The sequence below is a fragment of the Strigops habroptila genome, chromosome 20, assembly GCF_004027225.2.
Source record: "Strigops habroptila isolate Jane chromosome 20, bStrHab1.2.pri, whole genome shotgun sequence".
Classification (NCBI taxonomy): domain Eukaryota; kingdom Metazoa; phylum Chordata; class Aves; order Psittaciformes; family Psittacidae; genus Strigops; species Strigops habroptila.
Genome location: NC_044296.2, coordinates 4,932,687 through 4,952,818, shown reverse-complemented (window position 1 = coordinate 4,952,818; position 20,132 = coordinate 4,932,687). Strand labels below are relative to the sequence as shown.

General features: G+C 59.0%; 3 protein-coding genes across 7 annotated transcripts; 1 reads left to right on the top strand and 2 right to left on the bottom strand.

Annotated features, from left to right (window-relative positions):
• Positions 1-1,896: 1,896 nt before the first annotated feature.
• TNFAIP8L1 (TNF alpha induced protein 8 like 1) lies at positions 1,897-8,865 on the top strand. Of its 3 annotated transcripts, none has more exons than XM_030509686.1 (2): positions 1,897-2,127; positions 7,507-8,865. In XM_030509686.1, the coding sequence occupies exon 2, from the start codon at positions 7,509-7,511 to the stop codon at positions 8,067-8,069; it is 561 nt and encodes a 186-aa protein (XP_030365546.1). In that variant the 5' UTR covers positions 1,897-2,127; positions 7,507-7,508; the 3' UTR covers positions 8,070-8,865. The 3 variants fall into 3 exon arrangements, with proteins under 3 accessions (XP_030365546.1, XP_030365548.1, XP_030365547.1); XM_030509688.1 differs by lacking the exon at positions 1,897-2,127 and adding an exon at positions 3,168-4,008; XM_030509687.1 differs by lacking the exon at positions 1,897-2,127 and adding an exon at positions 4,047-5,416.
• Positions 8,866-10,416: 1,551 nt separating this feature from the next.
• On the bottom strand, positions 10,417-14,792 carry MYDGF (myeloid derived growth factor). Its single transcript, XM_030509689.1, has 6 exons — positions 14,617-14,792; positions 13,511-13,561; positions 12,702-12,763; positions 12,322-12,403; positions 11,683-11,755; positions 10,417-11,371 (listed from the first exon to the last, which is right to left on the bottom strand). Exons 1-6 carry the CDS (start codon positions 14,770-14,772, stop codon positions 11,292-11,294), a joined length of 504 nt encoding a protein of 167 aa, XP_030365549.1. The 5' UTR covers positions 14,773-14,792; the 3' UTR covers positions 10,417-11,291.
• Positions 14,793-15,326: 534 nt separating this feature from the next.
• On the bottom strand, positions 15,327-19,634 carry LOC115618276 (cathepsin L1-like). 3 transcript variants are annotated; one of them, XM_030509682.1, is made up of 8 exons: positions 19,535-19,634; positions 17,604-17,724; positions 17,374-17,496; positions 16,837-16,986; positions 16,392-16,616; positions 16,149-16,317; positions 15,945-16,059; positions 15,327-15,522 (listed from the first exon to the last, which is right to left on the bottom strand). In XM_030509682.1, exons 1-8 carry the CDS (start codon positions 19,537-19,539, stop codon positions 15,423-15,425), a joined length of 1,008 nt encoding a protein of 335 aa, XP_030365542.1. In that variant the 5' UTR covers positions 19,540-19,634; the 3' UTR covers positions 15,327-15,422. The 3 variants fall into 3 exon arrangements, with proteins under 3 accessions (XP_030365542.1, XP_030365543.1, XP_030365544.1); XM_030509683.1 differs by having other exon boundaries at positions 17,604-17,783; positions 19,535-19,628; XM_030509684.1 differs by having other exon boundaries at positions 17,604-17,811; positions 19,535-19,614.
• Positions 19,635-20,132: the final 498 nt, after the last annotated feature.

Here is a 20,132-nt window from a genome sequence, read left to right as displayed (position 1 = left end):
GGGGTGATGCTCAGCGTGCAGGAGAGGAGCCTCTGCAAAGCACCATTTCATTTCATTGAAAGGAGAGGAGGAGGGAAGGGGGGAGAGGCAGCACATGAGCTGGCCCAGATCCTGTTTCTGCTCTTTTTTATTCTGTTTCCGTGCAGTGCCAGCTCCTATTCCCACTGATCCGTGATGGCTGCTCCATCCACACTGGCAGAGACGCAGCTTTGCTGAGATGAGCCCTGACGTGGCCCCCAGCCGCTGCTGGGACCCTGCGAGGGTTCGGGATCCAGCTCTGGGGTTGAGAGTGAGGTGGAGAACTGTGCGATGCAGGGAACTATCCCCGAGATGGTTCTCAGAGGCAGAAAGTGGGGGTTTGTATGCTGGGCACACTGGGGTGTACTGGGGGGAGCAGGGTGCACCCCACATGCCCAGCCCAGCCTGTCACCCTCCACAGAACCTTCAGCAATGGGCTGAGCGGGGTGAGCACAGCAGCCAGGGCTGCAGGGGTGCCCCAGCAATGGGGACAAGGGATGGGACAGGGATGGGGCTGCAGAACAGGACAGGAATGGGGACATAGGATGCGAAAGCAATGGGGACAGGACAGAAATGAGGCTGCAGAACAAGGTAGCAATGAGGACACGTGACAGAGCAGGAATGGGGGCACAGGATGGAGAAACGATGGGGACACAGGATAGGACAGCAATGGGGATGCAGAACCAGGCTGTGATGGGGACACTGCCACATTCTGCCGGTGCTTCCCCAGCTCCATTCACCGCCTCCCCCCGATCCATCCCCATCTCCTCAGCCCACAGGCCCGTGCTGTGCTGTTCCTGGCTAATGGCTTGTGTCCCATCGCTGGGATGAGCTGTGGAGGGTGATTTATGCCAGGCAGGTTGATGCTGCAACTGTTTGGGAGGGCGGCAGCAGCTGCTCCGGCTGTTCCAGCACAACGGGGGGACCAAGAGGGGGGACTCGGGGCGGGAGGTGTCCTGGGGGTGTCGTGGAGGGGGGTGGTAGGGCTGAAGGGGAATGGGGAGGATGGGGGGGCTGAGGTCGGCTTCCCAGCCGCTGTGTGAGACCAAGATTCAAGTCAAGGCTCCGGCTCACCCAGACTTTAATCTGCTCTAAATCCCACCTTTAATCTGTTTAATGCCACCTTTGGGAATTAGGATCCGGAGCAGTGGCTCCTTCCCACCGAGCTGGGAGGAAGAGGAAGGAAGAGGAGGATGCTCCCATAGTCTCAATGTTGGGGAGCTGGGATGGGGGTGCACTGCTCGGTGGGACCGCGGGGCTTGGGGGTCCCCAACACAGGCCACGACTCCCCAGTTGCTGCTTCCCGACCTGGAAACTCCTGCACCCGCCTCCACGGGCCGGCAGTGGGGGGGTACCGGTGAGACACAGCCCTGCGCCCACCGCGGGGGCTCCGGCTACCCCCCACCCGTGACACTGCCTCGGCCAAGCGGAGGGGATGCCCGTTCCCGGTTTGTACCGGCCGTGGAGGGTGGATTGGGGCCGGGTGGCGGTTCTAGGGTCTGGGGCAGCCCCCTAACCCTCCCCAGGGCCCCCCACGCCGAAGCTGCCCGCATCCCCGGTAGTGGGGGGCGAGAGGGGACTTTGTGAGACAGACCCGGTGCTGCCCGTGCTCAGCTCGGTCTACCGGCGCCCTCCTCATCACCCGGCCAGCATCCCGCGCAGTACAGACCCGAGGGAGGCCCCGCACACGGAGCCGTGCCCGATCCACGCCGCGCTAACGGGACCGGTCCCCGCACGCCGGGACCCTCGGGGCCCCGGTCCCTCTCCCGCCCCGGAGGACCCCCCGCCGCGCGTTCCTATTGGCTGCTTCGTAGCAAGCCCCGCGCTGCCATTGGCTGGCGCTGCCCGTAGGACCCGCCCCCCCACCCCGCCGCCACCGCCCCGCTCGGGACCTCGCAGCAGCCGCGGGCGGGAGGCCCGGACCCGGCACCGGGCACCGGGCACCGGCTGCGGGGGCACCGGGGGCAGCGAGAGGCACCGGGGGAAGCGAGACCCCCCCGCCCGGCCCCGCCCCGTCCCGTTCCGCCCCGTCCCGTTCCGCCCCGTCCACACCGGGGGCACCGGAGCAGTCGCGGTCCCGGCGTCGCGCTCCCCCGAGGCAGGCAGCAGGTAAGGGCCGGTCGGGCTCTGCTGCCCGCCGGTGCAGCGCTGCCGGGATCGGGTCCTCCCACCCGGTTCCTCCCGGTTCCCCCGGTCCGTGGGGGTGGCGGTGCGCGGTACGTGCCTGGTTCGTGTTTCTCGCTCCGGTACCGGCAGCGGGGCAAAGGCTTGCATCTGGAAGGCGAGCGCATCCTTCCCCGGGCTATCTGCCGGGCCTCCCTCCCTCCCGGTATCACCGGGCACCGGGGGTCTCACCCCGGGGCACGCGGGGAGTCCCCGCGGGGGACCGAAGGTTTGGGGAGCCCCGAGGGGAGGGAGCTGCCGGGTGGGCAGAGCCCGGGGGTGTTCCCAGCAGCCTTTGGTGAGTTTGACTCAGTTTCCCCAGGCAGGTAAAACATGGGAAGGGGAGATCACCCCCCAAAACCGGTGGGAAAACCGAGGGGGGCTTGAAACGCCGCTGGGTCTGGTGGGTTACGGCTAACGGGAGCTTGGAGAAGGCGGTGGAGTCCTCCACCATGGGGTCATCTCTGGAGCCCCTGTGCGAGGGCAAGGATGGGTGCCCCATGTCATCACCCTGCCCTTCCTCTGCACCCAGCCAGTGCCTGTGCTTGGGTCTCTAAGGGATGAAACTCCTCCATTCCCAGAGAGACTAATCCCTTTGGTGAGGCCGGATCCTGCCTGGAGCAACAGAGTTGAATGTAAAACTTCCCAACTCCCACCAGCCAAAGCTTTATCAGCTCCAGAACAGGCAAGGATTTGGGCCATAAACATTCTTTGCCAACCCCAAGCCCACCACGGGATCCAAATTGCCCTGTGGAGCTTTTCTTCCCTCCTGGAGCTGCTTTGTCCTCGCTGATCCCGGGGCAGGAAGCATGTGATGCACCAAGGCCTCCACCACGGGACGGGTGGACGGACAGACAGTCGGTTTGGCCTCTTCCCCCCTTCCCCGTCCTCCGTTCTCCACTTCCCCATGAGTCTCTGTCTGCTCTGAGCGGAGGAGAAAGGAAGTTGCTGCCGGAGAGAGCGGCTTGATGGCAGCTCGATAAAGAAAAGGAGGAAATGGAAGGCGACACAGATGCTCCAAAATAACCCCCCCTTCCTCCTCACCCTCCTCCTCTCCACCCTGCAGCTGCCTCCCCCCCCCGGGTACGGTAATCCCAGAGGGATTCCTTGATATGGCACCAGATCAGCTCCCTCATCCTGAATCAGCACTGGGGGTATCACCCCCACCCAATGATGGAGCACCCACAGTCAGCACCCTTTCATGTGCTAGGATCCCATTCCCACGTGGTGCCGGTGAATGGGAAGCGCTGGCGGGATTTACCACCTACGCCCGGGGTTGGAGCCCCCTTGGATCCGCTGCCTGGCTCCTTGCACAGACACGTTGGAGCTGCCGGGGCAGATTGACGTTCCCAGGCATTGGTGCAAAGGAGAAACCAAAAACCTTCTGTTCCTTCCTGTAGGTGCCCGCACCGGGGCTGCATTCCTGGGCACCTACAGGAAGAAGATTATGGGATGGGGTGTTCAGATCCCAGTGCCAGAGATGGTGAGGACAATGATGGGGACTTGGCCAAGTGCTTGGCATGAGCACCAGGAGCAAGCGGAGCAAGATACAACATGTGGTGCCCGGCTGAGGCGATGCCAGCGCTTCCCACAGCATCCCCATCCCTTGCTCCAGGGAGCCCTGGTGGCCTTGCCAAGAAAGGAGTTTTTCCTCGGGCGAGGTGTTTACTCAGTGGCTTCCTCCCTGGCCTCACCCTGCTCGGCACACACGCGCCGGACCTGGCGGCTTTCGGTGCTGTTTGCACCCATGGCAACGTGCGAGCGACAGTTGTTGCAAGAGGCGGTGTGTGTCCTTCCTCTTCCTCCTCCTCTGCTGCCCCAGCGCTGGTAAAGTGGGGGCTTGAAGCTGGGAAGGCTCATGGATGGGGAGGGATGGGTGGTTGGACTCTCCGGTTACATCCCTGTGCTCTGACCCGGCTCCTGTAATCCAGCCCGGTGCAGGGTTTAATTAATGAATAGGGGTTGGAGGTACAGGGAGCTGGTGGAAAGCGATGCCAGGGGATGGAGAGCGGAGCAGCGGGATCACATCCATCACGCCGGCATGTGGCCAAGGGTTTGGAGAGACCGGGGATGCTGGGGTGCGGAGAAGGGGTGTTTTCCGGAGCAGTGTGCATGGGACGGAGGGGAAACCAGGGAGAGCTGACCATGAAATGTTTACTTTGGCTGGGAGGAAGCTCGTAGCAAGCCAGCTACAAGTTAATATGGCCCTGGTGAGGAGGAAGAGGAGGAAGAAGGAGGAGGAGGAGGCAGAGATGACTCTGCTCTCAGCTGGAGCTTTGTGGATCCCTCCCCTTGCTCCTCACGCCTGCTCCATGCCCATAAATTATTTAAGTGCTTTTGCTTCCCTGCATGAAATATTCAGCCCGGTGCTGAGTGAGATGGGGGGGTTTGGAGGGAGAAGAGCACACGGAGCCACTGGTGGGTACTGGGTGATGGGGATGGTCAGGGGTGAGGGGTCTTTGGGGTAGATAGAAATCACCCTGGGACTGGCAGGGTGACGGGGTCTTGTGTCCCCCCCTGCAGCCAGGAGCTTTCATTGATGCTTTTTAAGGAGAGGGCCACACTCTGCTCATGTTTGTGCCCACAATGGTGTAAGAGATGATTTCTGGGGTGTCCTCATTTAGATGGGGGCTGAGTTTGCAGCCGGGTGTTGGATGAGATGCTCGTAGGTGGCAGCCTGGCACGTGGCTGTCCCCAGGGGAGCCCACGGCTGTGTCACCACATCCGCACCTCACACAGGACATCCAGCCCCCAGGGCTGCAACCTCCCCATTGAAACCTGCCAAATGGGTGGAAAACCCTCCAAAAAACGGTTGTGACTCCCCAAAGCCACCATTGGGACCTCAGCTCTTCCGGAGCAGGGAGGAACTCGGCGAAAGCAACGCCCGGCTGCTCTGTTTTGGGAGAAGAAGCTGGTTTTTGAGGGCGTTTTCATTAAAAAGAAGAAGGCGGGTAGGAAACAAACAAGGCCTGAGCAGGGCTGGGAAGTTCAGCAGCAGGAAGGAAACCGAGTGGTTTATTTCGGTCTCGAGTCTGCTCGGTGGGGCAAAGCTTTGCCTCTTCCTCGCGCCGATAGCAGCCCCTTGGCGAACAATGGGGCTGCGGGGCCCTTCCCGCCAGGAAAACAGCTCGTTCCGGTGAAACCTCCCGGTTGGTGCTGAGTCAGCAGGTCCTGGTGGGACAGACGGTGCCGGGTTCACAGGCCCGGTGCCGAGTGGGAGCGGACGTGCCAGGAGGTGAGCTGGGGTTTCCTTGGGGTTTGCAGTGAGTGACCTGCACAACAACCCAGTGGGGTGCTGGGGAAGGAGCAGGTTGTGTTTTGGGGGTCCAGAAGAGACCCCTCTGTACCGCTTTGTGCCTCAGTTTCCCCCCACTAGCGAGGATTGGGTCCCTGCAGGAGAGGGCTGTGGGCAGCCAGCTCTTATTCAGTGCCAGGAGCGGAGGTTGCTCTGTTATTACAGTTGCTAATTGGGAGCTGTGGGTGTGCGGGGCAGAAAGAGCTGGTGCTTCCTATTTTGTAAGGGCTCCGTAGGTGGGATTTGCACTCCCTTTGTGGCTGCAGTCGCTCCACAGAGAGCTCAGGTGCAGGAATTCCTGTTTATCTAGGCGTTGCTCCCAGTGGCGAGCACAGGGCACCCCACAACCGCCGCGCGATGCAAGGGAAGGGACTTCCATGGTGCCAACACCTTGGCAAAGCCATGGTCCTTCTGGAAGAGGCTGCTTGCTGTGGGCAGAGCGAGTCCCCTACGCAGCCAAAGGGAGCAGAGATGGAGCCCATCCTGCCCGTCCCTCCGGGCTCAGCTCCAGCAGCATCTCCTGCATGGAGCCGTCGGCATTAAGTGATCCCGGGAGCTGCCGACAGCTCAGCAGGAGCAGCCTCTGCTTTGTCATTTGTGTCTCATGAGCTTGAGCTCAAGGCTCACGCTGGCAGAAATCAATGTTTTCACATGGAAGGAAACACTTACAAACCTCCGTGTTGTTCCTCAGGGCTGTAAATAATGCTGCATGCGGCAGCTCGCCTGGTGCCGGTGGCTCTGTTACTGCTCGCTTAGTTCATGCCCTCATGGAACCTTGCCCTCAGGGAGCCGGTGGCTGGGAGATGCCCAGGAAACCGGGGCTCAGCTTGCACCATCACCCGTGCACTGTTCCTCTTGCACGACTGGCTGCAGTGAGATGGACCCTTGGCCACAACCGGGTATCCGAGCCCTGCCGAGGTTTGCTCCCATGTGCTCCGTGGTGGTAGGAGCAGGATTGAGGATCCCTGGAGGGGGTGCAGCCACAGCGCTGCCCATGCTGGGGACAGGCTCAGTTCTGCGCTAGAATAACCACCGGGGCTGCAGGCAAGAGACTCTCCATATCCACAGCCAGTTTATCCCCATCCATTCTCACGCTAGCAGCACCGTTTAGCTTAAATAGCTCCTCTCCTCTCCCTGGTGATGTATTTATAGCGTGATCCCATCCCCTCCCGCTCTCTCTTTGCCAGGCTGACCGTGCCACGTGCAGGCTCTTGCATAAGCAGCCGCCATCCCTGCCCATCCGTCCTGGCGTGGGAGCTGCTTGTTCTCACGCTGTTCTCGCCTCCCTGTGATTTGTAGCTCTGTGATTTCCTGGGGCAAAGATGCGTCTCCAGGGTCGGTGGCTTTTGATTCATTCACAGCACTTTTTAAAGCCATAAACTGCTGTATTTGGTCCCGCCGGGGCGCAGGGCTGTGGGTGAGCAAGGGGTGAGATTTCTTACTTGTTGAATTATTCACCTCCGTGCAACGCTCAAGAGGAAGCTCAGGAGGAAGCAGAACGAGTCTGAGCTCCAGCGACATGGGTGTACCAGGCCAAGGGCTTCAATACCTGGTGGTGGGTGCTGCAAACCGGCCATGCCATGTGGCTGCGGGTGACTCAACCACCACCTGGGTCGTCCCCAGCTCACCCTGCAGGAAATGAGTCAGGGTTTCAGGAAGACAAAAAGGTTAAAGTGATGGGGCAAGAGTCCTTCCTGCACCGGGAGCAGGCGGCGCCAGGGCAGGACGGGGACCGGGATGGAGGGTCGCAGGCGATGCTCAGGTAGGGAGACCTCACTCGCCTCTGACACTGCCCGTTGCACTGTAGCTTCTCCGCAGGGTTTGGGGCCAGGAAGGTGGGAACACCCTGTAACTCATCCAACAAAACCGAGGGTGTGAGCTCAGCTCCTGCCTTGGCACCTGGGAGCTCTTCCTTGTCTTGCTGTTGATCGGAGATGCTCTTTCTCCTCCCAAAAGGCTGAGTGGGAAGAAGAGATGGGGACTGATCCAGGGCATGGGCTGAACTGTGTGTGTGCCTCTTCCCCTTGCAGAGATGGACACCTTCAGCACCAAGAACCTGGCCCTGCAGGCCCAGAAGAAGCTCTTGAGCAAGATGGCTACTAAGACCATAGCCAATGTCTTCATTGATGACACCAGCAGCGAGATCTTGGATGAGCTCTACCGGGCCACCAAGGAGTACACCCACAACCGCAAGGAGGCACAGAAAATCATCAAAAACCTCATCAAGATTGTGATGAAGTTGGGTGTTCTCTACCGCAACGGGCAGTTCAGCCCCGAGGAGCTGCTGGTGATGGAGCGCTTCCGCAAGAAGGTCCATACCTTGGCCATGACGGCCGTCAGCTTCCACCAGATAGACTTCACCTTCGACCGCAGGGTCATGTCGGGTGTGCTCATGGAGTGCCGGGACCTGCTGCACCAGGCTGTCAACGGCCACCTCACGGCCAAGTCCCACTCCCGCATCAACCATGTCTTCAACCACTTTGCGGACTATGAGTTCCTCTCGGCTCTCTACGGGCCATCCGAGCCCTATCGCACCCACCTGAAGAGGATCTGCGAAGGGGTTAACAAGATGCTGGAGGAGGACAACATATGAAGTTGGCCAAGGCAGAATGTGTGCTTGTTTTGAGCATCACCAGGCTCGACATCCTCTTCTCTGCATCACTACCCCGTTTTCTCCTTGTTTCTACACCAAACTGAACCTCTTGACTGTGTCTAACCCTTGGCCAGGGTCTGCAAACCCTGCCCTGTGCTGGGCTGAGCCCTTCCCAGGTGATCCTGGGCTTCTGGGCTCCTGCTGTACAGTTTGATTTCCTTTGTCCACGAAGTGCTCTTAGCTCCGAGTCCAAGGAACTGGACTCCTCACCTTGAACTCTATCGTAACTCTTCTGGGGGAAACCCAAACCAAAGACTCTTGGTGTGTAACGCCTCTCAGGGGTCTCTGAGCGGGTGGGCATTTGTTTGGAGGAACAGTTGTGAGGGTTGTGGAGCCCTGTGGTTTTCTTTCAGCAGCTCCACGACATGGTGGGAGCAAATCATGGTCCAGACTTTTGTTGCACACAGGGTGGGAAGGTGTTTCTGCACCTTGCAGGCCTCTTCAAAGACGAGTCCTGGGGACCAGAAGGATCCCACGTCACCTGTCCCTGGGAGCAGGGAGGGAGCTGCTCCTTCCCTACATCCCAGGTACACCCCTTCATCCAAGACACAAATCCCCCCTACCAGCCTCCCGCAATGGTACCACTGTGACGGCTCCAGTGCTGCCTTTGGTGGTTGTTCAAAGCTCTCCCAAGGATTTCATACATTTCACGTGTCCTCGACTGAGTTCTGGTTGTGATTTTTAAGCAAACTGTAGCCCTGATGAGTTACTGAAATAAACTCATCTTTTAAATGGAGATTGCTCTTGGTGAGCTGGGTTTGCACTCGCCATCCCCAGCAGCGCTGCTGGCCAGGCTGCCCCTGCTCCACACACAGCAGCTCCCAGCACTGAGCTGCTGGGAGGAAAAGTGGTGCAAACCCATACCCACAGCAAAGGTCTGGGGTCCCAGGGGAGCTGCTCCCACGGAGACACCCGCTCATGCTCCTCTGCATCCCCCTGTCCCCTCACTGCACATCTCCACAGTGGAAAGCGGCTTTGCGGGATTCAGGGATTCAGTGTGGGTGTGTTGTGCTCTCGGAGCATGAATGCACCAGCCGGAGCCTGCTCCCAGCACGCTGAGCTTGGCTTTGAACATGGGAAATTGCCCTTTTAGCAATCAAGACACGGCACAATCTCATCTGGCCTTATCTCCGCAACCTCCTTGTGCCTCCTGTTCCATGGGATGTCTCCAGGCACAGGAGGATGCCAGTGCTGATGGGCAGAGCATCGTGGCTCCCGTTCGCTGCTACCATTCCACCGCTGGCTTGAGGCACTGATAACTTTCAGCCTTTAAGATTAAATAAAAGAAATCCCCCGCCATCCCTGTCATTCCACAGGCCTGGCTCCAGATGTCACAGCTAATGCAGTTGTGTGACACAGCTCGGGGCAGGGGGTAAAGCACGTTTAGAGGTGTGCATGGGGGAGAACGCGGCCGAGCTCCAGCGAGGTGCTGGTCCCTTGGGGAGGGCAGGGTGAAGTTGGCCTTTGGCACACGGTGGTTGGGAACAGACGTTCCTGGCTTTTTCCAGCTCGTGGCAGCTGTCAGGTACGTGCTGAAGAGGAGCCGGAGCTGGAAGCAGCTCATGGAGTTGCCAGCAGATGCAGGGAGCAGGCAGAGCAGAACGGGGCTGATGGATGCGGCGGCTGCACTGACAGAGACACTTCACTGTTCTGCTCTCAAGGTGCACGTCAGCATCAGCTGCAAGATGCTCCTTAATTGCATGGAACATCCCTGCTCAGATGAGCCCCGACTCTGTCCCCAGGGTTTTGTACACGCCAGGACCACGCTTAACCCACCAATGCCTGGTGCTGGTTTGCCTTCGCATACAGGTGTCTCATCTGAAACGTCTCCCTCACACCCCATGGCAAACACCCACCTTGTTCCCAAACTCTTCCCTTTCTGTCCCAGGGAAGCCCCGGAGAGCACAGTCTCAGCTTGAAGAGCCATCTTATGGCTTGGGTATCCCATCCCAACGCTGTCCCTTCAACTCCCTTTGGTCTGGTTCCCTCCAAGTGACTGGTTAAACAGGGACTGCCAAAAAACAAAGAACTCCCCCCCAAAATGGGCAAAGCAGCCACCAGTGTCCGCAACCATCACTGGCCACCAAACTTACTTTTGATAACAGTGCTGGGTTATGCAAATTTAGAGCTGGAGCCTTGTTCTCACGTGCTGGGACTCCTCTCGGGTGGACACAACCTCTGTGAACCCTCTGCAGCCTCCAAACTCCTGTGTGACATCCCGGCTCCTCCTGCTTGCTTGCTGGGCATCCAGTTGGAGAGGGCAGGACTCAGAACGGAGCAAACTCGGGCCAGAGCATGATGCTTTATTTCTTTATTGGTGGTGTATTTACACAGGAAAGGAATTCCACTTTCCCTCACTGTTATTACTCTAGATAAGAAAAAGATCCCTTCTGTACGTAGAAAATAGTCCTGCAGTTGTACTGAGGCATGGAAGTGGTGCTTGGATTGATTCCTGGGTTGTGTCAGAATAAGCAGCTCTGCCTTCCCCATGTCAAGTTATCTCCCAACCCGTGCTCTGCACTAGGTCAGGGCCGGAACATCCTCCCCAGCGAAGCCACACTCAACAAGGAGTCCAACAGCTTCGGCCAACTCTATCCCTTCCTTCCCCCTCCCACCCAACTGAATTATTGGCAGTCCTGGAGGAATGGTTGGAATTGATGACCTTAAAGGTCTTTTCCAGCTCAGTTGATTCTGTGATTCTGATTCCTCCTGTCACGCTCGCAGAGACAGAAATCCTGTCTTTCCCTCCAGAGACTACAGAGTTAACAACTTTCCTTTAGCAAACCTTGTTGAAATCCAGCCACTTATCTTTCTGTGCTTCTCTTCCTAGCAAGGGAGATAAGGAGCCCCCGTCTGAGGGGAGCTTTACCATATTCAGCAGATCAACCAAGCAGAAAGCGGGTGACAGAATGGCTGGCTGCAGATCAGGAGTCTCTGAGGAGGTTTCAGCTGCAAAGCACATTGTTACTCTGACACAAGACAGAATGCATCTGTCTTAACACCCCCAAGCCCCACTTTGTGTTGGACCCTAGCACATTTCAATATGGAAAACATAAAAAGGTTTGGCCAACCCCAAAATAAAACCCCTGCAGTTAAGAAGTAATCCTCTTTATCTGCTGTGCTCTTCCGACCAGAACACCCTGCCCAGCGCCGGCCCCGGGGTCACAGCTCGTCACGGGGTGTTCTTGCTACAATCATGAGTTTGGACAGTTCAAAACGGAACTTGCCTTCCCTGTGAGCCACTGGAAAGAGAGAAAACAAGGACAGGATAAGCAGATGGGAAGGCATGAACAAAACAGCCCTGCTGGGTCCTTTCCAGGACCATAAAGTCAGCAAGTCGGGCATTGCACTTCCTTCTTCTGCATGCGACAGGCATGTTGTGATAAACCCCTTCTTCCCCCATGGTAATTTAACACTTAAACTGGAAAATCCAGCTATGGATCAAGAGCACTCTACCCTGCCTGCATAGCACACACTGTCACCTATCTGCATTAACTACTCATCCCCAGGCTTGTCTCCCAGCCCCTTTCTCACAGTTCTCTCAGTCACAGACCTGTTGTTTCGGTGATCTCAAATTCTTCCTGTTTTAAGGGGACGTCGCTTTGTCCACCCACTGCAGCTTGAGACTGAAATGGGAAGGAAGAAGGTTTAACCAGTTGAGGCAATGCAAGAAGCTGTTATATTTAAAGGAAACAAGCAACAGCGCGTTTTGAAAGGGAATGAATTTGTGTTTTCATCATGTGGAGCGAAAGAATTACGTCCACAAAGGAAATCTGAAGGAAAATCTCTGGCTGTTTTTCCATTTCTTATTAAACCAAGAACTTGAGACTGAAAGCCTCACCTCAGAAGACTGGGAAATGGAAGAAGGAACCAGACAAAAGCACCAGCAGAAGCTTTATTTACTTTGTCACATGGGATTTGCTGAGGCAAACCAAGCCTCCCATGCAGTGCACCCGGGCAGGAGGGTCTCTTTTGGAGCCACCAGCAAACTGAGGGTGTTGGAGGGAGCAGAAATCCAATGGCGCAGGAGGATGTACCTGCAGCTGCTCTCCTGACTGCCACCGCTCTCTAATTAGGGATGTGATGGAGGACGTTTTATTGCACAGATGTCTAATAAATGTTTTCCATGTCAAATTCATGTTTTATAGCAGCCTCCCACACGCCTGCTTCCAAGTGATCAGCTGGGACTTACGTAAGCCATGGCATACTCTATCTTGGCTCCTTTCACTTCAGCTTTAAACTGGGTAAAGAAGAGATAAGACTTCCCCTGGGGCCTGAAATGAGAAAGCAGAGTCTTTGACAGGGGCAGAGAGGCTGGAGGTGCAGATGAGCTCAGGATTCACAGCTCCCTCCCTCCACAGGCACCTCTGGCTCTCTTGTAGCTCCATCTAGTGAGGAGGGTGGAGAGGGGGACACAGCGTTTACAAACCACCCAGCCGGAGCCACGGCATCTCTTGGGAGAGGAAAACCCTCCGGCGCTGCCCTGCAGAGGCAAACCCAGCATCCCTGGCCCAGACCCCACCTGCCTCATTGTTGGTTTTGCCTTAGAGAGTTTGGGGTTAAAGAACACACCTCCAGACAGAGCAGGAGAAGAGCTGGTTGTCTTCACTGACTCCAATGTTCATCTGCCATTGCTGCAGAGGGGAAAGGCCCATAGTTAGTGTGGGTAAGAGCCTTGTACTTCTCCCTTGCCCCAGAGACCAGGCAGCTCCCCTCCAGCTGCAGGCATGGCAAGTTTGAGCCATCCTAAAATAACACGACATAACTACACAACGCTTGCTGGAACACAACATAACTACACAACACTTGCTGACAGCCCCTTCTGCTTCGCGTGGCACAAAGGTCCAAGCCTGGTTGCCATCCCCCATCCACAGTTTTGTTAGTACAGCTACAGAAAAGAGTTAAAGTCTCACTTCTCTTTATGCTCACAGAAAGGGACCTGATTCTAACAGGACTTGCGGAGAAGAAAGTACAAACTGTGTATCTGCACAGCACTTACTGCAGCAGCGACACACGCTGCAAAAAGCCTCCTAAAGAACACAGAAGTTCCTCCTACGAGGTCCTTCCTACCAAGTGGGGTATGAAAATGGCACTCCCTGTTCTCCAGACACATCCAGCCCAGAGATTTGTTCAGCATTCCAAATGTGACGGCCTCGGGAGCTGCAGCACCTTGCACCACACAAAGGACACGTTCAGGGAGCACATCCACCGAGTGGCTTTTGCAAACAGAGAGCATGGGAAACGGTGCAAGCACCATTCCTCACAGCTCCAGGGCCCTGGAATCGGCTCACCACCAGCACCGCCATCCCCAGCAGCTTCTCACTCTGTGCAGCCACAGAGAGCCAGCGCAAGGGGAACACGTGGAGGTTTCCCCGTCTCACCTCGTTCGTTCCTCCCTGAGCTGAGTACGTGAAGGTGCAGGTGTAATCCTCCTGGAAGAAGAGGAGGAGATGACTCTTCATTAGTGATAGGACAAGGGGTGATGGGTTCAAACTTAAACAGGGGAAGTTCAGGTTAGATAAGGAAGAAGTTCTTTACTGTGAGGGTGGTGAGGCACTGGAATGGGTTGCCCAAGGAAGCTGGGAATGCTCCATCCCTGGCAGTGTTCAAGGCTGGATGGAGTCTTGGGTGACACGGTTTAGTGCAAGGTGTCCCTGCCCATGGCAGGAGGTTGGAGCTAGATGACCTTTAGGTCCTTTCCAACCCAAACCATTCTATGATTCCATGATGAGTGTCCTCGCTCGAGCAGGACCTTCCCTTGGTTCACTGCCAGCCACTGTGTGGCAATGATGGGACATGTGGGAACACCTCAGAGAGTTACCGGGGTGCTCAGCCCTCACCCCCCTGGTGCTGGGGAGAGGACTTGTGTCCTGGGGGGCCCGAGGACCCACAGCCCCCTTCTCCATGGGGAGACTCCTTCCCATGGGAACCCTCTTTCCCTGAGACCCCCTTTCCCCTGGTGACCCCTCCGTCTCCTGGGGGTACCTTCTCCTTTTAGAAACCCCTTTCTTCTCGGGGGGCATTGACCATGGCAAGCCTCATTCCCTGGAGATCTCCTTACCACAGACACTGTCCCACCTTGGGGACCCATTTTCCTTGGGGACCCCCTTCTCCTTCGGGACCCCCTTCTCCTTAGGAACCCCCTTCTGCTGGAGACCCCCTTCTCCTTTGGGACCCCCTTCTCCTTAGGAACCTCCTTCTCCTTCGGGACCCCCTTCTCCCTGGACCCCTCCCGCCTTTGCCGACCCCCCTCGGGGACCCCTCTTCCCACGGGGACCCCCCTCCTCGGCCCCCATCAGAGCCGGGGTCCCCCCGCCCCTAGCAACCAGCCCCCTAGCAACCGGCACCGACCCCCCTCCCCGCAGCAAGTCCCGCCTCCCCTCGCTGCCAGCCAATCCCCATGGCGGGACGCGGGAGCGACGAGCCCCGCAGCTAATCAGCGAGCGGCGCGTCCGCTCCCTTGGCCCGTTCCCTCGGCGGCCCTCACCATGCTCCGGGAGAAGGAGTGCACCTCCCCGCCGGGCCGCACATCGAACTCGGCCGCGCTCGGCTGCTCCGCGGCCCGCGCCGCCAGGCACAGCAGCGCGGCGGGCACCAGCGCGGCCCACAGCGCCCGGCCGCTCCTCCCGCTGGGCGCCGCCATCTTGGAAAGGAAGCCTGCGCTACGGCGGGCGGGAGGGGTCAGTGCGGGCGGCGGGCGCGGCGGCGGCCATCTTGGGTGCGGGCAGGCGGGTTAACCCCTTAGGGACCGCGGTGGCGACAAGGGGGGGACACCGCGATGGGGAGCTGTGGGGATGGGGGGCAAGGAGGGGACATGGGGGACAAGGAGAGGACATGGAGACAGCAGTCTGCCCCCAGCCAGCGCTCTGCTGTGTGCGGAGCCCTTCTCAGCCCACCCAGGCACTAAATCCCCCACCTGAGTGAGGGCAGAGGGGAAATAAAGAGCAGGATGGGGGGAAAAGGCTCATTTTCTGTCTCGTCACGCAGGTTGTAAAGGGCTATTTCTAACAGAGATGTTGGCTCAGCCCCCGCAGGGTCCAGCAGAGGAGCCCCAGCCCCGGCCTTTGGGATGGAGCTGGACGGCAAAGGGGCCGCAGGAGGGGAAGGAGCTGGCCAGGCTGGAGCAATGCCACGGGGAACGCGCCGCTGGGCATCGTGTGGAGGGAGCTCTGCCTTCCCCCCAGAGAAGGCCACGGAGCCATTAGCTGTGCTGCTTTTAATTGCTTCTCATCCCAGGAAAAGCTCATTTCCAGCAGGAAACAGGCGTGGATGCGCAGGCAGCGCTGTCCCGGCTCACAGCACCGGGAAGCTGGCCTGGTTGGCCACCCCGCACTGGTTGTCGGCGCCCTTCAGCAGGCGGATGTAGCCCTGCTCGCCCCACAGCTCCGACCAGCTGCAGGAAGAGATGGAGAAGGAGCACGTCCATGAGCACGTCCCTGTGCCCGCGCCCTGCTCGGGGAGGATGAGGAGGCAGGGACAGGGAGGCTCCTGCCACACAGCTCCAACCCTGGCAGGAGAGTGGGGACAGGCCCTGTGTGGGGGTGAAACAGGCAGCAGGTTTATAGAATCCCAGCCTGGTTTGGGCTGGAAGGGACCTTAAAGCTCCTCCAGCTCCAACCCCTGCCATGAGCAGGGACACCTTCCACTAGAGCAGGTTGCTCCAAGCCCCTGTGTCCAACCTGGCCTTGAACACTGCCAGGGATGGGGCAGCCACAGCTTCTCTGGGAAAAGTCTGTGCCAGTGCCTCAGCACCCTCACAGGGAAGAGCTTCTCCCTTAGATCCAACCTGGTTGTGGGGACATCCCCAGCCCCTACCTGTTCTTTAAGATCCAGTAGCTCACGTTGCGCCCGCGCTCCTGGCTCGTGCCGTAGCCCACAGCCAACATCCCGTGGTTCACCCGCTGGCTGCAGAATATGCTGCTGAAGATACCTGGGGAGAGCAGAGCTGGGGTGAGCGGGGGCCAGCCCTGACCGCTTCTCCGGGTGCTGGATCCCCTCCCGCAGGGGCTCACACCATACCCGACTTGTAGAAGTGGAAGTGGAAGCCGCTGGCATCCACCGCCACAGAGACGGGCCCCACGGCTGCCACCGCCTGCTCCAGCGCCTCCTCATTGCCTTGGGGCACCGTCCGCAGAGCGGAGCAGTTGGCTGCCCTGTCCCGGGGGTCGTACCGGCAGCCGGACGTGTCCTGGCAGGGAGGGACGGAGTGAGCGTGGTGCTGGCACCGCTGCGCCGTGCCCCGCGGCCGCCGCTGCCCCTCACCGTGCCCGTGTAGGGGTAGACGTGCTCCGAGTTCAAGCCGCCGTTGTCGCGCACGTACTGGAAGGCGCGGATCATGTACCCGCCGCGGCAGCCGGCGTTGCCCAGCTGCCGGGAGCAGTCAATGAGGTTCTGCTCGCTCAGCACCACCAGCTTCCCCGTCCGGTTGAAGACGAGCCCCTCCAAGGCCCCCGTGGCGCTGAAGGCCCAGCAGGACCCGCAGTGCCCCTGGGTGAGATGGGGACAGCAGGAGGGTCACAGCGTCACCCCAAAACCCGCTGTGACTCCCCCCCCCAGTGCTGCTCTGCAGCTCCTCAGCTATGGGAGCTGCTGCTTGATGATGAGCAGAGGTTTCGTGGTGTTCGAGAGGGTGCTGCTGGTTGTTTCTGCTGCCCAGACTCCTGTCACCTATCACACAGCCCTGGCTGGACCCGCACCCCGAGCCCACCTGGTTCTTTACGGGTGTCACGTAGCCCTTGGCCCTCCAGTCCACCTCCACCGGGGTCTTCAGGGCCTCTGACGGTTGGAAGAGCCGCGCTGGCTCCTCCTGCCGTGCTGGGGTGAAGCCGTTCAGGAGCTGGTTAAACTCCTCATCTGTCTGCAGGTTGCCAAGGGAAAACTTGTGTGATGCCACGAGCGGCACCACGGCTCCCCCCCAGCCCCTGGGGAAGCACCTGCAGCTCCCGCTCCCCATCTCAAGCCCTGGGTGCACCAAGAGGTCCCCAGTCCCCATCTCAAGCCCTGGGTGCACCAAGAGGTCCCCAGTCCCCATCTCAAGGCCTGGGTGCATCAAGAGGTCCCCGGTCCCCATCTCAAGCCCTGGGTGCACCAAGAGGTCCCCGGTCCCCATGTCCAGCCCTGGGTGCATGGAGAGGTCCCCAGTCCCCATCTCAAGCCCTGGGTGCATGGAGAGGTCCCCGGTGCCCATGTGAAGCCCTGTGGCACCGCGGGGTGCAGGAGGTGGCCCCAGGGAGGGCTGTGGTACCAGGTCCCCGTGGTGGTTCATGGCCAGGCGGAAGCTGTGCTGCCCCTGCGACTCCTCCCAGTTGTGCTGCTGGATGCGCCACAGGTTCTTCTCCCAGACCTCCCTGCGGATGGGCTCAGCCTCCTGCCATGGGGCAGCGGGATCAGAAACACCCCCCGGAGCACGGGGACATGGGATGGGTGCGCTTGGGTACCTCTGGGTGAGACCCCCCCTCGGGAAGCAGGACCTACCCTTGGGTACTCCTTGGCGTGGAGGCGCTTCCACCCTTCCCAGGCCTCCTCCAGGGCGGGATCCAGCGCCGTGGTGCAGCCCAGCAGGGCCAGCAGCAGCCTCAGCAGCACGGCCATGGCACTGAGCCGGCGGGAAGGGTGACAGCGGGGTCAGGGGGGGCCCAGGGCTCAGCCCCACGGCTGGGAGCAGGATGAGCCCAAATTAATGCTGAGAGTGGAGGCAGAGAAATGCAAACAGAGCCAGAGGACAGACGCGCATTGGCCTGCGCAGCCATGCTACTGTTGTGACGGGAGCTTCAGGAATCAGGGAATGGTTTGGGCTGGAAGGGACACCTAAAGCTCATCTTGTTCCAGCCCTCCTGCCACGAACACCCACGAAAGGGTGTTCGACACCCTTCGGGTGGCGTTTAACTGGCCTCTTTAGGAGAGGAACGAGCAGCTTCGCGAGAGAGCGGAGCCTGCCTGGCAGGAGGCGGCCAACACGCGAGGGCAGCGGGAGCAGCAGGGATGGACCCGGCCCCTTCCTCCCTTCCCCACCCGCAGCAGCTCTCCTGCACCACCAAGGAGCAGAGCTCACTCAGCACCCAGCAGGATCAAGCCTCAAGCAGAAGGATGAGCCGGGAAGGCAGGGTCACATCCGGACCCTCCGGAGCAAGGTCTGTCTGTTCCCTGCAGACACCTCAGCCTCCCCGCTCCAGCCCGGAGCAGCTTTGGGACTCGAGACAAAGCAGAAGAGCCCAATGGAGCGAGAGTTTCACTCCAAGCCAGCAGCAAAGTGCAATAGCAGCATCGGGCCCGGGGCTGAAGCTGGAACCGGAGATACGGGGTTTCTCTGCAGAGGTGGGGACGCGGAGGAGCCGCTCCACGGCGATGACTGAAGCCTCGCATCTGTCCCAGCACAACGTGCTTCCCCCGAATCCCTCCGGGAGGACTTTCCAGTATCGATTTCCACCCTTTCTTTGTGCCAGCAAACACCCCCGGCGCTGCCCCAGCCCCGGCACGGCTCCTGTCAGCACCAGCCCCCCTCCACCGCAGCCCTGCGCCTTCCTCGCACGGCTGCCGCACGCCCCGCACCTCCCCGATGGAGCCTGGTATTCCAGAGCAACTTCAGTTATTCCCTGCGAAGGGGAGGGAGAGCAAATGCCTGAGACACCACAAAACACAAGAGTTTCCACTGACGTGGTTGTCCAAGCGCGAGAACCATCGTCACACCTTTATTCCACACGCTTTGGGAATGGAGATGCTGGGAAGTATTCCCCCGAGCATCTTCCAGGGCAAGCGGTGGCTTTCCTGAGCTAATTCCATAGCTTGAGCAGTGGGTTTGCTGTTAAAATAAGCCATCAGGAACATCTGGTCCCCGTCCCCATGCTCCACCTCTAAATGAAGCCCCAGATGATGGGTTGTGGTGGGAGAAACACCTCCCGAGCCCCTCTCCCGCCTGGTCCCAATTCCCGAGGAAGAGCCGGTTCTCCCGCTCCGGCCGTTCCCACTCGCTCAGGAAATGAACTCAGCGTCATGCTACAGCTGCAGATCCTCTGTGAGGATGAGATACCCCAAGCCCAGCTCCACGCTCCCATTACCTTTCCCATAGGACACCTCCCACATTGTTTGTGTTTCAATCCCCGACAGAGGCTGTTACATATGGAAAAGCTCCGGCGTGCGGGAGGTGATTTTCCAGTTAATGCCTCTCAGGATCCTCAATCCCCCAAAGAAGAAAACCAACCTCTTTTTACAGCATCAAACAATCCTACAGCTTCAGAAGCGAGCGTGAAGGATCAAAGGAGCTGCCACGTTTGTAAACTCTTGTAGACAAGAGCGTTTGGGAAGCGCGGCACAGACATTTTAAGCAACACTTGCTCTTTTGGGACAAGAAAAAGCAGTTTAAATTAAGGCTGGCAAGAAACAAACCCTGCAAAAAGCAAGCTGCTTACCCCATCCACCGACCCCTTCCCGGCTCTAAAGAGAGTGAGGAGAAAGGGAGCAGCTTCTCTGGCTGCTGCTTCCTCGTGAGGAAACTTCAGAGATGTGCAACTTCCTTCATTGCATCCCCTTCCGACCTCAGGAGCTGCACATGGGGCTCCCCAACGGGGTAGAAGCTCAACCACGACTGGGGTAGGACAGTTAGTTGGGAACAAGGAGCCATACCCTGAAAACAAACCACTCCAGCTGTAAGACACTCGGCATTGAGAACAGAAGCCTCCAGCCTGCGCCCTCAGGGCATTTCAGAGTGGATTCATTGATGCCTGACTCCCACATAGGAAGGGGGGCAGCAAGGCCGGGGTTTGTGAGCGTGGGGCTGCAGAGAGGACGAGCACGGGCAGCCCCTGCCCGAGGCAGCTCCGTGGGTCCGAGTGTGGGATCAGCTGCACCTCCCCAGGTCACTGCAGGTACCCGGCGCTCGTATCAAGGCCACGCAGCGCCGCAGCCAAGAGCACAGCCCGGGATTCCCAACCCGCCACCCTGCAGCTTCCATGGCCTGGATCATGCTTCCCACCCCGGAACATCAGGGATTGAACATTCCCTGCACCG